Source organism: Corvus moneduloides, chromosome 23 (assembly GCF_009650955.1).
Source record: "Corvus moneduloides isolate bCorMon1 chromosome 23, bCorMon1.pri, whole genome shotgun sequence".
Classification (NCBI taxonomy): domain Eukaryota; kingdom Metazoa; phylum Chordata; class Aves; order Passeriformes; family Corvidae; genus Corvus; species Corvus moneduloides.
Genome location: NC_045498.1, coordinates 4,034,788 through 4,050,403, shown reverse-complemented (window position 1 = coordinate 4,050,403; position 15,616 = coordinate 4,034,788). Strand labels below are relative to the sequence as shown.

The following is a 15,616-nucleotide window of genomic DNA, read 5'->3' as shown; positions in this document are numbered from 1 at the left end:
GGACCGGGCAACAGGGCTGGTTCCCATCGCCTTCCCCGGGAGAGGAAGCGGGGCACAGGTCAGCATCCCTTTCCCAGAGGAAGCCGAGTGCTCGGGATGTGGCATTGCCACAGGATGCAGATGCCATCCTGGGGGGCTGGGGCTGCTGCAGGGCCAGCACTGCACGGAGCCTGCTCACCCTGGAGTGCTGAATGCAGGGCTGAGGGTCCCTGGGCACCACCAGGGATGGTGTCCCCATGGTGGGATGACCATCAACAGGGACAGACAATCATGGGGACATGCCAGCCACTGCCCTGCTGTTCCCTTTTCTCCTTCTCCATCCCTCCTGCCCCCTTTGCCCGTGCTGGTGGGAGCTGTGTGCTCCACATGGGCGGGCCCATTTTGGGGATCCTGGGTCATTGCTTGTGCCAGCACTGGGGAGGGGACCTGGGGGTCTGTGCCTGCCCCGGCGCAGCACCATGGCCCAAGAGTTCCCAGCCGCTCCAGCCTCTATGAAATAATTTGTTATTTTAGTTGTAAAACAGTAAGTGGCCCCTTTCCAGGCAGAGAAGGGAAAAGCCAAACGGCCCCACTCCTGCTAATGACTGAACCAGTCAGTCAGCACGGGCAGGACTGGCATGGGAGCAGGAGCCGCCTCCACTGTGCCTCCTCCAACATCCTTGTGCCCCCTCCACTACCCCTGTGCCCTCTCTTCCTTCCCTGTGCCCCCTCCACCACCCCTTGCCCCTTCCATTACCCCTGTGTCCCCCCGCCCCCACCCCTGTGCCCTCTCCATTGCCCTGCCACAAGGGCTGAACTAATGATTAATTATGGGGGCTGCCACCTCTCAGAGGAGCTGTTGTTCAAGGCCACACTGCCACAGTGCTGCAGTGCCACGGGCTGCAGGGACACAGCCTGCCTCACCATGGTCTTCATCATGGGCTGCAGGAGATCCTCTGTTTCAGAGGTGACAGTGGAGCTCCAGTGTGTCCAGTACAGCACCAGTGCCCCAGCCATTCCCCAGCTATGGCTGTTACCAGGACGTTCCCAGGCACAGCAGTGAGGTGACAGCAGCACAGCATAAGCCAACCAAACCTGTCACAGTCTCAAACCCTTTATGCCCCATGTTGGGTGCTGGGACAATTTTCCCCATCTGAGCTTCAAAGAGGATGGGAAATCGCAGGAGGGAGGCGGGGATGGATGGGACCGTGTCATTTCCTGGGGCAGGTGTGGGTGGCAGTTACTTCTTGGCATCTCCCCTGGCCCCAGCGATGGGGACACGTGGATTGCCCCCTCCAGTCACTGTAAGCAGGAGCCCCAGGGTGCAGCAGGGTCTCAGCAGGGCCTTGCTCAGGGATTTGACCCCCCAGCAGAAGCAGTGCCCACTCCGAGTGCTGGGTGCAGACAAAGGACCCAGCACCATTTCATCAGGGTAATTCCCAGGATCCCGGGGATCTTGTGGCGGTGCCAGGGCAGCCCAGGCGTCACTTCCAGAATCTGGCAGCACAGTGCCGAGGGCTCCAGGGCTGTGCAGGCAACACCCCTCCCGCTGTCAGGTTATAGACTCGAGTCCTCAAAAATGCAAAAAATGCACTGGGAATCAAGGTTGGCCTGAAGAGTTTTGATCTTTCCGCAATTGCTGCAGTATTGCTGTAAGTGCATCCAGATGGCTCAGACCACACAGACGCAGTGCCCACCGCTACCGTCACCTTTGGGCCACCTCATCCCAGCTCAACTGCCCTGCTGAGTCACCTCGGGTGCTGGTGGGATGTGCCAAGGGGCAGCGCTCACTCAGGTTGAGCTGTGTGTCATTAGGGTCAGCCCTAAGGGGTGGCAGTGGAGTGATCTGTCCCCTAGGGCTGGTGGCTTGTCACGTGGCTCCCAGGATGGCAGGGCCATCGCCCCAGTTTGTACCTGGGATGAGGGATGTGACCTCCAGTTGTTTTGCTAAATGCAACAGAGACCTGAGCACCCTGCAGCCAAACTTCAGAGCAGCTGCTGAGAAGTGATGCTGAACTGTGTCTCAAAACCACTGGCCTTGTCCCCTTGGCTCTGGTGCGATCCCTGCACAGCCCTGATGGGCTCCTCAGTATGTGAGGTCCCTGCCCGGCTCTGTGACTTCACGGTCTATTTCAGTGAGCATTGTTACTGCCAAAACTTCCGAGAGGAGGGAAGATGGTTGTGGTAGTTTGTAGCCGGTGAGTGTTGTGCCTGCAGGAAGCTGGGGCAGGGCAGACCTGAGCTTATTTTTGTGCTTTTACTGCATCTCAGAGCTGAGGAGGAAGGGATGGAGGGATGGAAGGATGGAAGGATGGATGGATGAAAGCTGGCAGATGCCCTGGCCTCGTGTTGTTCCCAAGAGATGCCCAGTCCCAGCTCAGTGCATCACTTCTGGCCCCATTGAGGGCACTGCTGCCCATCCTCCTCTTCCTGCTCCCCAAGATCTGATGAGCAGATGATGCTAAATCAGCCAAAGGCTCATTTTGACCCACCAGTCACGTTGCTCATGCTCAGAGCCAGAGTGGGAACGGGGTGGTGAGCCAATGCAGGTGCTTGGCCAGGGGTGCTGGAGTGGGCAGAGGGGCACAGGCAGCGTTGGGGGTCTCTCCTGCCCATGTGAGGTCCTCCAGAGCACCCTGGTGCTGCCAGTGCTGACTCCTGGTCTCTCCCCTTGCAGGAGTGGGAATGTGTTTACCCAGAGCTTGCTCCTTAGAGAACAAACCTGTGGTGGCTTTTGTCAAAAAGCAAGAGCATTTCTAGGGAGTTCAGAATTTCCTTTCCTAAGAGCCAGTTCCCAGGAAGGAAAACACTTTTTCACCAAAAACTGATGCCCAGGTCTGTGTGGTTTAGCCGAGAACAGAGGATACAGTGTCAGCAGTGAGAGTGCCTTGCCCATCTCTGGTCCTCCCCACTGAGGACACCAGGTCCCCCCGTGCAGGGGACAAGGGGCTGCCAGCGTGGGGCTCATGTGGTACCTGGTGGGGATGCTCCCAGCATCCTGCACGCTCCCCTCCCATCACCTCCCATCACCTGGAGCAAGGTTCTGGTCCCGTCCCCGCTGGCCTCTTTGCCCCCAGTCTCGGCCGAGCACCCGCGGGCCGGTGGCCGTGCTCCCCCTCCCCTCCACTGCCCACCAGACCGAGGAAGTCGCAACCGCAGAGCTCTTGAAAGCGTTTTTTTGGTGGAGACCACCGGTACTGAGAGATTAAAATTGCTGTTGTTTCTTCCATTACTCAGCTTTCCTGAATTATGGGGTGTAATACTCAGGGAGTGGGAATAATTAGGGGAGAACAATGGCAGGCTTGAAGGCTTAACTACGCCTGTGTGGTACTGCCGGCCAGGCCAGCCTGCTGTCACATTTCTCTAGGCCTCCATTTTCCACAGCCTGTGCCAAGCCCTTTCCACTACGGTACCCGCTCCGGCTTCCTCATTCCTTGGGCTCCGCTCCCCGGCCCGGCTGTCCCGGTTAACGCTCCGCTCTCCGGCTCCCGGCCAGCCGGCACCCTCGGCATGGTGCTCCGTGCCCTGCCCGGCCGGGATGCGGGAGCCTGGGGGCTGCAGGAGTGTGGGACAGAGGGACGCTGAACCCTGGGGTAACGGGATGCGGGAGCTCAGGGGATGTGGGAGTGGGGGAGGCTGGAGTGATGCAGGAGCCCAGGACAGCCCCATTGCCTCTCTGTTCCCTCCAGGCTCCTCAGCGCTAGGCAAGCAGAGGTCCCACCGGGTCGTTTCAGTGTTCCATGCTCGAGGAAGCCGCTGGATTTCTCCCCTTGGCAGGGAACACCCTCCAGCTCCTCTGTGGCATCTTGCTCAAGCGCCTTCCCAGCAATGGCTCGGTGCTGAGGGGCCTGGGGAGCAGTGACAGCCCTGGCCAAGAGCTTGGGCAAGAGGCCACAATGCTGGTCCCAGCCCCGGGCAGTCGCTGGCTCCAGCCGGGGCACGCGGGCAGCTGTGGGGGGCTCTGTGCCTGCCATGGGACGGGGACAAGGAGCCACAGCCCAGGGCAGAGCCAGCCCAGTGCCTGGCAACTTCTCCCTGAGCTCTTGGATGTCAGCACTAGCACTAATTAAAATAAAATCAGTATTTTTTTGCTGTAAAAAGAGACATTGTTCTGGCGAGCACTTTCCCCGAGTCAGCTCCTGTGTCTGTGTGACAGGCAGGGAGAAGCCAACGGGATCCTGGGGCTTGCAAGGAACGTCTGGGGCTTCACTTCATTCAGGGAGGGGATTGGTTTTAAATTTTCAAATTGTTTTCTTGTCTCTCTATTAACTGAACTGTTTGGAAGTCTTGACTGCAGCCGTCCCTGGTCATCCAGGCGTCTGGTTCAGTCCTGCTTGTGGTGAGCCACTCGCCATGGCAGGGATGGGATCGGGGTTGGGGGACAGGATGGGATCGGGGACAGGATGAGATCAGGGACATCCTGGCTCATTAGGTCTCCACTTTAAGTAATGTTTTCTGGGCAGGTGGCTCCCCTTGAGCTTATCAGAAATCCACTCTGCTCCCACAATTCCTAGTCTCTCAGGAGCTTCTGTTTCCTCTTACAAACAGCCTCAAGGCTTTATTTTTCTGCCTGAAAAACATCCTGAGTGGAATCATATTTTAGTTACTGAGCACTTCGAGGAAAATTCCCATAGCTACCAACTGGGATTGTGGCTAAGATAGGAATTCACTGATGACTGAAGTCAATCGTCTCACAACCCTGTAACCAGTGGTCCTGAGTGACACCCTTTGAGCTCTCCTGGGCTGCAGCGGCTGCGCCAGGATCTCCCTCAGAGCAGAATTCCTCTTGGAGCTCATCCTGTTTGTGATACCCAGAGGACCAACGATGATGATGGAGCCTGGGCTGATATCCCCCACCCTGTGGGGTTCAACCCTTCACCATTGAGAAGATGCATCAATGTGAGTATTTTGCTGGACTCAAAGATAATTTCTCACAGGTCTATTTCTTTGTGCAGGCTCTTTATGTCTGTGCTTGTGCACGTTATGGATGTTGCTACTTTAGATGTATAATTCACTTAGAATTATGGTTATAGAAAATCCCATTTGAATAATTTTGTGTGAATTAAATTATTCAGTTGATCAAGTGCTGCTATTGCTGTGTTAATGAGGTATTGTTATGATTAAGTGTTGGTAAATCCTTTCGACTTAATCCACTGATCCAGTCTGAGGCTGAATTTAGTTAGGGGATCCTCTCTGCACCTGGTGACTCAGCTTGGGGAGTGTCCCTTACCTCCTTGCATACCTGACTTCTTCCTCCCTTCCTTTTTCTGTCCCCATTTCCACCTAAATCACTGGAGATTGTTTTTAATCCGATTTTCCTTGGTGTGATTTATCTACATCATAAGAAATAGAGTGACAAAATTATAGCAAACCTGCTTTTGCCAGCGATTCATGCCCAAACCTCTCATTCACGACAGGCTCAGGGATACAGCAACCACTCCAGAGGCTCCTTACTCAGAAGCCACAATTAAAATTATTTTAAAAGAAAACAAACATTTCTCATCAGAATTCCTGCCTGTTTCTGGCTCTCATTGTGGGCCAAGGCCGCTGAGCACCAGCAGCTTCCCAAGCTGCCTCTGGGCAAACCCACCATGCTGGGCTCTTGGAGTCCTGGCTGCAGCTGGGAAAATGGAATTTTCCTGTGGAAATTCGAGTAGGCTGGAGTGGCACTGCCCTGCTGCCCTGGGCTTCCTGGGGTCCAGTGAGCTCATGGATTCGGTGTTTGTGGTGCAAAGCTGGGGCCTGAGCTGTACCCATCCCACGGGCACTCCAGCACAGTTTTGGGTGGATCCCGGCTCCACAGGACGCTGTGTCCCTGTGCCACATCCTGCACCACCAGCAGCTGAGGGCGGCTTCCAGAGGGGAATGGAGGTGCTGCTGGTGGGACAGCGGTGCTGTGGTTTGAATTCCTGGGCTTTGGGTGTGTGGGGTAGAATGAGGGTCCAGGGCCTGGACTGTCCCACCACCGTCCTCACTGGGTGACGCCATGGGGTTGGGAATGGTGGCATGGCCCATGTCACCCTCCTTCCCTGCGACTGGATCATCTGTTCCCATTGCAGCTGGCACGAGCTGCCGCTGCCTGAATGGCCGCATAGAAGAACAAAGCACCACGGAGACCTGGGAGCACCGGCCTGACCAGGGACAGGGGAACACTGAGATGAGTCCCTGCTGCAGCCACTCGTCAGCTCTACACGTGCTTCTGGTGGCCTGTCTGTGCTGGAAGCAGGGACGATTCTCCCTGCATTTCCCTTTGCCTAGCGCTCAGCGGCCGCCTCCAGCGCAGCATTGGCTTTCACAGGGCTGGATCCGCTCCGCAGCCGGGCAGAGCGTGGGAGGAGGGTGCCGATCCCGCTTAGGAAACACAAAACAATAAAAGAGGAACAATGGAGCTTCCTTCCCATCACCCCCAATACCAAACGCCACCAGAATGTGGCTCAGCTCCGAGCAGCGCCGCCGGGGCTGCTCCTGTGTCCCCTGACCCGAGGGAGGAACTGCAGACACCTCCTCCTCTTCCTCGCCCTGGCAAGGGATGCTGCGGGAGGGCGTGTGCCAAGGAGCATCGCCAAAGGGCTGCCCTGACCCGGCGCTGCTGCCAGAGGCATTCCCAGCTTTGGAAACTGCGTTTGGGCCAGGGCAGGCGGGGGTGCAGCATGGCCGTGCCTGGGGAGAGGATTTTGTCAGCTGCCTGGGCTTCCGAGATAGCCAAACACATGTTGCAGCCGGCCCAGGGGCCCAGGAAGGATTATAAAAACATCCAGACACCCAAACTTCCCAGATCATTATCAGGCAGAGAACACATTCTCATGGATTTGGTGCCTGTGTGGTGCCAAGCATGGGGAGATGCTCAGCCAGGTTGGCCACAAATGGGCATCTGGGGCAAGTTGGATCCGCACCTGAGTGGTACCCACGCCCTGAGTATCCCGTACCTGCATGTGGTGGGTGCTTAGGGACACGGGGCCAGAGCCCCCCGAGGGGCTGGTATCCACCCGCCCCAGCTGGCACCACCCGCACCTTGGCTGCTTGGGGCAACCAGCACCGTTCCAGCCCTGCCAACAAACCCTGTCCCCAGTGCACGAGCCCTCATGGGTGAAACATCTTTTGCATGGCCCCAGGGAGTGCCCGGCACCCTGGCCAAGCACATCTGGCTGAAAGCTGTGGGAGCTACCCCAGCAATGAGGACACCAGCCCGGAAACGCTTCTTTCCCAGAGAGATTCTCTTGTCCCATCCAGGATCCCGGCACTATCCCTCTGCCCCTTCAGCAAGTGCTGGACTATGGGGCCTGGACAGTGCCCAGGGCTGTCACCCACCCCGGTTTGGGTGACAGGAGTAGGGATGGGAGCTCTGCTTCCTGTGGGAGAGTAGAGGAGGGACCACCTGGCTCTGGGCAAGCGGAAAAGTGGGGAGTGTGGCTGGGGCTTGCCACAGCCAAGAGCAGCAGCCAGGTTGTCCAGGTTTTCCAACACTGGCCAGGTTGTCCCCATGCTGGGGACATGAACTGGTTTAAACCCTCACCCTAGACCCTGTGAGTCCCGCACAGAACTACAACTCCTGCCAGTGTGCTCCATCAGGACACCAGCCAATGTCCCACTTTCCTGCAGGAGGGAACCATGCTGGAGGAGAACAAGGGCTGGAAAGCTCCTTCCGCCTCTGCAGGCGCTGCCGCAACCAAAGCTCCTGCATCCTGTTGCTGCGGGAGCCTAGGATGTGGTTGGGACACGGTGCTGTGGCCGATGCCATCACAGGGCACACGGGGCTGGATGAGGGGCTGGCCCCAGGCACCGGGGTCCCACAGCATCACTCTCCGGCACCGCTCCCGCCCCATGTTCTGCGTCGCCCCCTTGACCTGTTGCTATTGTCATCTCCAATATCACACAGGGATGTGAGAGGCTGGAAGTCGCCTCTTTTCCTGCCAGGTTAAATTGCTCACTAGGAATGTCTATTATTCCCACAAGTCAACTTTCCCCTCCGCGGTATGTGTCAGGGGTCAGGGCTGGCACCACATGAAAGCAACGGGTATTCAATAACCGAGAGCCGTGGAAAGGCTTCAGTCCAAGCCCAGCCACGTTGGGGTTTATTGATGCAGATGCCTTTCCCCATTTGTTTCCTATAAACAGCACATGGTAATATTTAGTAGGTTTCAAACAGAGCTTTTTGCATATTCTCCCTTGTCTGCAGTGAGCTGCTCAGTAGTAGACAGTTTTAATTTACTTAATGCAATTTCTGCTTTTTGTTCTTCCAGAAGGTCTGGGCTGGTTTTGACCCTGTCGTCCCAGCAAATTACTGTAATTCCCAAGGGAGCAGGAGTCTGGGATCCACTCTCTGCAGGGGTGAGGTCACGGGATCTCACTCCCCCCACATCCTCTGGGACACAGCCTCAGGAGCTGGGTGCGTGTTGGGGCTGTTTGGGGCTGCCCTGGCTGGTAAGGCCTGGCTCCTGCTCCTGGCCAGACAAAAAAAGCCACTTTATTGCAAAAGCTGCCACTTCCCCGTCCTCAGGGCTGGGAGAGGTCAGGGCAAAGCTCCGGGCGCTCAATGCCCAGGATGGCTCATGACCACAGGGTGACCCCTGGAGCAGGGAATGCCCATGAGCACGGAGCAGAGATCCCACCAGAGCAGGGCTCCTGGGGAGCACTTACACAAGAAAGGGAAGCAGGAACCCCTGCTCCTGGAGAGCAGCCTCTGCTGTTCCTTGTCTCCACACCCCTGGCAGCAGCACTACATAGCTGATACCAGCCATGGAGCAGCACCGAGCTGGCAGAGAGAGGAGGCACAGATGGCCCTCCAGGTGATTTTTTGCCACTGTAAATGCCCACGGAGTCCTCCCTCTGCAGCAGCTACTTGGGCTGGTGGCAACAAGTCCCAGACACTGAGTACACAGCAGCATTCACAGACCCCAAACCACCCACACTGAGTGTCTGCCCCCAGTGCCACCGCAGTCCCTCCGTGTGTGGAATACTGGGCAGGTTTGTCCAGGCAGCAGCTTCCAGGCGTGCTGGCAGCCAGGAATTCTTGGTGCAGTGCTGCCGTCACCCTGCCAGCCCTGGGCACCCTGTTACGACTATCACCTTGCCAGCCTCAGGCAGCGGGTGAGCCCCTGCTGCTGCTCTCCAGCAGCACCTGCCAACAGAACACAGGCACGAGGAGACCAAAGAATTGACACCGCGACTCTTTTAATGCAATTGCTTCTAAAATGCAGCTTTAAAGTGACTTGGAATGGTCAACAATGAGAAATAAGGGATGGTTTTGAGCTCTGCAACGTGACCATGTGGCACCTCTGCCCTCAACACCCACTGCCACTGCCAGGCCACCGCCAGGCCTCCGACTGCTCTTGCAGCCACCCACTGTCCCTTCATAGGGCACATGTCACACAGGGCATCCAAAGGGACTCTCTGGGGCCAATAAAGGGACAGTGTGAACCATCCAGTGCCAAATGACCCAACATGCCTCCAAAAAAGCCAAAAAAGAGCAGCACAAGTAGCGGGTTGCTCCCTCTCACCTCACACTCGGGCATCAACCGACACAGATTCTGGAGCTCCCAAAGACCTCATGGGGCTGTGCCTTCATGCTATGTAAAGTGATTTGGGAACCCAATGCCTGACTGCGTTCTCTGGCTCTGGGTGGCAGAGGAAGCTGATGTTCCAATCTCTTGCTTTTTGTTATCTATTGCTTATGTATTTATTTTTCAGAGCAGCAAGTGCCACAGGTCAAGTAACTGGGAAATTCTGCTGCAGCCTGAACACCAGTGAGAATGAACCCCGGCACCGCACTGGTCACACCACGCAGCCTTTACACCCCCCAACAGCAGAACAGTGCCTGGAATGCCTTTAACACTTCCCAGGCCTCAGCCTGAGTTTGGTTCTCACTCCCGTGACTCCCCATGCAGCCCTGGGCAGTGCCCACTGTGGAGCACTGATGCCATTCTATCCACTCTTTCTCCATGTAAAATAGTTCCTACTGCTCCACTGGAGTTTGACTCCCAAGAGGGGAGTGGTGAGGCTTCTGGGGGAGGGACACTGGAAAGGCATGGGACTCTCAGATTTCTGTGGTGCCATGGCCCCCTGAGCAGAGCGGCCCCCACCCTGGTGCCAGCACTCCAACAGCTCTCCCCAGTCACCCCTTTGGATCAAGCCTGCATTTGCCAGTGACTTCAGAATCAAGTGCAGGAAGCCAGTTTGCTCTACAGAAACACTACACACTTATCTCCAAACAGATTTTAAACACCTCATTTAAGGAAGGACAGGGTTTAGCAGGGAATTAGTGGGCTCTTGTAGCTTGGTCTCCAATTCTGGCCATCCGACACCGATCCAGATGTGAAGAGACGGGAGCTCTCCTGGAGTGTGAGCAGCTGTTCTCACACAACTCAGGTCACAATTGGAAACTGAGCGTAGGAAGCCCCCGGAGGGAAAGTAAAGGACATCACCTGATGAAAAAGCTTCAGAATGAACCTGGGAAATAAACACCGACCAGACAATCGTCTTCTACAGAGGATGGAAGTGAGAGTAGAAGAAAATAACACTTGAAACAGTCAGTGAGTCAGTCTGAGTGTGCAGGGGCAGGAGATCCCTATGGATCTGTGAGGAAAACTAATGGCCAAACCCAGCTGGTCCCTCCAGTCCCCAGGGAGATGGGGCCGTGGTTCACTCCTCCCCAGCTGGAAGGTTGTCTTCAATCCTCCTGATGAACTTCATCCGTATTTCTGTGACGCTGTCGCCCTTCAGGGTATCCTGGACAAACTTCACGTCGACAGCCATCTGCACCTAAGTGAGGGAAGAGGAGAGAGGAGCTGCTAACTCCCTCCTCACAGCAGCTTCTCCAGGGACTGGACGATCCTGGAGCACCAGCTTAAGGGCTCTGAGGGCATGATATGACATACAGGATTCTACATAGTCCTAAATTCGAGACACAGCTGTTCTCTTGTCCTGGCCAATTCCCAGCTTGGGCTCACAGCAGCTGCAGAGTGAGGATTTTGAAGCTTCATACAAACTCAGGGAGATACAAGTGCTTGAACTTGGGTCATGAACTGAAGAGGTTCAGGCACCACCTCTGGGCCTCAGCTGCCACACATGACTGCAGCCAAGTGCTCCTGCAGCCCAGCCCTTCTCCTGGGAATGCATCTCAAGTCCAAAGCAAACCCAGAAGTCACGAACATGGACCAGAATTGAAGTATCTGCTGACACCTGGCTATCCATACACCCATCCCAAGGGAAGAGAGAGGTGGCTCACCATTTCCAGGGCACCTCGCAGCACCCCACAGAGCAGGTTGGAGTAGATGAGGGTTGAGTGGTTGTCAGGGAGCTCCACAAAGTCCACCAAGGGGTTGTTTTCCAAAATCAGGGAGAACTCGTCGCCCCCAGGACTCCAGTTGGTGATGCTCGGAGTGATGCCCAGGTACATCTTAAATGCAATCTGTTGTGTCAAACAGGAAGAACAAGAACAGGTGAGGCAGCAGCACATCTTTGGTCTTTGTAAAATTACTCAAGGAGTTTGCAAACACCTCTCCTTTCTTCCAGTTCCCACCAGCAAGCAGTACTTCGGCTAAAGCTTTTTTTTAACTCCCCAAAATCTCCATCAGACTCTCAGAACAGTCCTGTGAATAGCAAATATTCCATCCTCACATGCAAAACCCCGAAAAAACCTGACAAAGCTGTGCTTGGACACTTACCTTTGCAATAACATCCGCAGTTTCACGGAAATCGTGGCATCTCCCAACATTGGAACGGGCCAGGAAGTCCTCGATGAGCCGGACACCGATGTTGTAACCCCTGTGAAGGGACCAGAGCAGCAGCTTTAGAAAGACAACAAATATTTATAAAATAAGACAGCAGAGAAGCAAAGCCTAATCTGAGAAACGTCAACGTTAAATAACTTCAGCCTGCCAGGACTTGGCTCCCGGAGCAGCACGTATGGATGTGGCTGTGATCCCTGCCGTGATCCCACACGGCTCCAGCACAGCACATCCCCTCCCATTTGTGCATCCACTCACATTTTGTCCAGCTGCTTGTTGACGTCGTCGTCGTTCTCGTAGTCCTTGCAGAGCTGGGTGACCAGGGCACCGTAGGTGAGCGTGAACAGCTCCGAGTTCTGCGCACAGGGAAAGAGATTCACACAACAGAACGCGCCCCAGCTCCGCTGCCTCCGTGTCCAGCGCCGCCACCCTCGGCACGCAGAGGGGAACAGGGACCTGCTGTCTCAAAGGAATCTGGTGCTTAATAAGGAGAGATCCCAGCTCCAATTCTGGCAACAACTTCATTCTCCTTGGAACAGGGCTTGGAGGAACCTGGTCTACTGGAAGGTTGTCCCTGCCCTTAGCAAGGGTGGAACTGGATGAGTTTTAAGATCCCTTCCAACCCAAACCATTCTGGGATTTTGGGAAAGAGACCAACACCTCCTGGATAGCTGGAGGTGCCATGCCAGGGCCCTGAATTTACCTCAACTACTGGCCTAGAGCTGAGATCTTACTCAAACTCTTCCCTCTGTTTTGTGAACATGCTACAAACGGGCAGTGCCTGTTAGGTTCCAGCTCTGGTCCTTCCAACAGGCCCAAAATGCTCCTCCAGTCAGGGATTTATGAAATTCTGTACCAAGAAAAAGGACTTGTCTGGTCCCTAGAAAGTTGTCCAGGCACAGAATTTGCTTCACAGATTGAAATCAGCTCCTCAGACCCAGAATAGGCTCAGGGAGGCCAAACCCAGGCCAGCTCAGCACACAGGTTCTGTGCACATCCACTGGGACTGGCCACAACCAAAGTCACTCATGTTTTCTTTGTACGATTGTCAGATTTGCAGAAAATTTGTGAAAAAAGGGAAAAGTTCTCCTCTCCCAGCCACCACCTTCGATCCTCACCCTTAAATGATGTCAAAGAGCATTTTTGGGGAGCCTTAAGTCAGACCAGTGATTAATGAGGTCATTACAGGCTGCAGAACAAAACTCTGCAAAAGGAAGTATTTTGGGGAACAAACAAACCCCCAGCACTGCTTTCTGCTGTCAGTTTTGGCATGCAGAGGGATCACAGGGGCTGACCTGGGATCTGTCACCTACCATGAGCTGCAGAGAGGCAGAAGGTGAAATGAATGGCAAATACCAATACTAGAGAATGAAAGCAGCAGCAGGCAGAGAGGGAAAAGAGACAAGATCAGAGTTAAGTGACAACACAGATCACCACAAGTTCACACAAAGCCACAACAAACACACAGAGGAAACACCCCCAAACAAACAGAAATTGGGTTTGTAGAGGACACAGGGAATTCCACCTTGTCTTGTTCCTGGATTAGGAAAAAATTCTTCCCTGTGAGAGTGGGCAGGCCCTGACACAGGGTGCCCAGAGCAGCTGTGGCTGCCCCTGGATCCCTGGCAGTGCCCAAGGCCAGGCTGGACAGTGGGGCTGGGAGCAGCCTGGGACAGTGTGAGGTGTCCCTGCCCATGGCAGGGGTGGGATGGGATGAGCTTTAAGGCCCCTTTCAATCCGTACCACTCTGTGATTCTGGGATTGCCATTCACAAGGACAACAGCAACCAAAAGGCTTCAGGTATGAAAACAACCAGTCAGGCTGCTTGGAGCTGTTGCCCCACTTTGGATCTAAAGAACTGAACACATTATTCAGGGGTTTTATTTAAAAACTTGCTCTCCTCTCAGAAAACTAAAGGTTGGGCAATTCGCATCACTGGAAGGACAAGGTGGAAGTTCCTTTGGCTCAGCTGGAGTCAGAGACTTGGCAGAGAATTTAACAGACACGCAGAAGAGGTTGTGTTGGTTTTAAGAGTTTCAGTCTTCTAGTAAAGACAGAGGTGAAGAGGGGATGGGGATGGATGGAGGGAATCCAGCTGTCCCCAGCCTGAGGTGCTGTCATGGTGTGAGGCCATGGAAGTGTCACCTGCCACCATCAGCCCCAACACACCCAGAGGTGATCTCAGTTATTGCTGAGACGTTGTTATTAAAGGCAATTTAAGCTGTTACAATAAGGCAAACTCCTACATTCAGATTTGGACAAATTTTTTTCATTTTCAGCCCATCTGATGCAATTAAAGTGCCCAAAACTTCTCCAGTATTTTTATTATTTGACACTGCAGAGCAGTGTACAGTCTCCACACGATGCATCTGTTCTATGGCTACGGAAGTGTCGGAACTCCAGTGAATTAACACCATTTTTTAAGCAATCGTTGCATTTAAGGAGCTGAATCCTTAGAAAAGAATTCCCTGGGTGTGGAGAGGCAGGAGGGGGCAGCTAAGCCTGACCCAGCACCTCCTCACGGCCAAAGAGGGAGAAAAAACCCCAGGTTTTATTTTTTATTACTCCTTTTGCATTAAAAATTAATGAATTCGACCTGGTTTGACCCAGAATCCGAGCTCAGCTCCGGAGCTTTGGGCTTCATCTCTCAGTTCCTGACTCAGCTGGGCTGATAACGCGGAATGAGTTGGAGAGGGGAAGCGAGACACGCCAGGGAAGCATTTTGGGTGTGAACTTCCCACAAACGAGAGCGCCCGGTGCCGCTGATGGCTGCCCGGCCCCACCGCACCGAGCGCTCCGGGCCGGGCCCGATCACCCCCGCCCCGGGCCGGTCCCCCGGGTGCCCCGCGCCCTGCGCTCGCCGCGCCGGCCCCTCCGTTACCATTTTCTTGCTCTCGGTGCCGCGCCCGCCCTGCCGCGACATCGTGTCCGCCCGGCCCGGCCCGGCCCGGCCCAGCCGCTCCGTCCGCCGCGGGGCACCAAGGGACCCCCGGGACACCGCAGGGCACCACGGGACACGCAGTCCCCGCCGCGCCGCCCTCCGCGCCCCGCCCGCACCGCTGGACTACAAGTCCCAGAGTGCACCGCGCGCACGCTGGGTTCATCTGCCCCGCGTCACGTGACTGGAGGACACCGACCAATCCCGGCACGTAGGGGAGGTCAGGTGACGGCCGCGGTCGCCGCCAGGGGGCGCTACTGCCCGCCGCCAGCGTGGTGCCGCCGCTGTCGAGGCCCCGTTGGGCCCGGCCGCTCCCGGGACCGCCGCTCCCGCTCCCCCGGCCTCACGTCCCGAGGTGTCCGCCGGGAGCGTGCGGCCCCTGCTCGGCCGGTGACGGGATGGTGGCCCTGGTGCTGCTCCCTGCGGTCGGTCCCGGCGCTGGCGGCCTGGTGCTGCCGGCTTCCTGCAGGCCTCCCCGCGGCCCCCCAGCCCCGGCTGACGTTGCTGGGTCAATAACTCCTCACGGGCCGTCGGCAGAGCAAGGGTCTCGCCATGGGAAAGGGACTTTTCCCGGTGCACCTGGGCTGGGCTCCTGCTCCCACCTTGGTCCCACACTGCCACCTTGGAATCGGAATAGAATCATGGAATATCCCGAGCTGGAATGGACCCACAAGGATCATCGAGTCCAACTCCTGGCCCTGCATGGGACACCCCAACAATCCCACCATATGTCTGGGAGCATTGTCCAAACGCTCCTTGAGCTCTGCCAGGGCCAGGCCCTGCGGAGCCTGTTTCTGTGCCTCCCTTGCCCAGCTCCAGGGGCTCAGCAGAGGCTGATTCCTGGGGAAAGGGCGACTGGTGTCCCTGGGTGGATGAAGTGAGGCCTGTGCTGGCAGGATTGGGCAGGCTCCAAGCCTCAGGCTGCGGCTCAGAACAGGAGCAGGTTTCCAGCCTGTGAGAACTGCAAATGGCC

General features: G+C 55.9%; 1 protein-coding gene across 2 annotated transcripts; it reads right to left on the bottom strand.

Annotated features, from left to right (window-relative positions):
• Positions 1-9,131: 9,131 nt before the first annotated feature.
• TRAPPC3 (trafficking protein particle complex 3) lies at positions 9,132-14,707 on the bottom strand. 2 transcript variants are annotated; one of them, XM_032132474.1, is made up of 6 exons: positions 14,587-14,688; positions 13,019-13,066; positions 11,964-12,061; positions 11,643-11,742; positions 11,204-11,386; positions 9,132-10,737 (listed from the first exon to the last, which is right to left on the bottom strand). In XM_032132474.1, the coding sequence occupies exons 1-6, from the start codon at positions 14,626-14,628 to the stop codon at positions 10,618-10,620; spliced, it is 591 nt and encodes a 196-aa protein (XP_031988365.1). In that variant the 5' UTR covers positions 14,629-14,688; the 3' UTR covers positions 9,132-10,617. The 2 variants fall into 2 exon arrangements, with proteins under 2 accessions (XP_031988365.1, XP_031988366.1); XM_032132475.1 differs by lacking the exon at positions 13,019-13,066 and having other exon boundaries at positions 14,587-14,707.
• Positions 14,708-15,616: the final 909 nt, after the last annotated feature.

Coding starts and splice junctions, on each gene's coding strand:
- TRAPPC3 (XM_032132474.1), bottom strand. CDS start 14,628: ATGTCGCGGCAGGGCGGGCGCGGCACCGAGAGCAAGAAAATG. Junction 11,743..11,963: donor AACAAGCAGCTGGACAAAAT/GTGAGTGGATGC, acceptor GTCCCTTCACAG/GGGTTACAACATCGGTGTCC. Junction 11,387..11,642: donor CTGCGGATGTTATTGCAAAG/GTAAGTGTCCAA, acceptor TTGACACAACAG/ATTGCATTTAAGATGTACCT.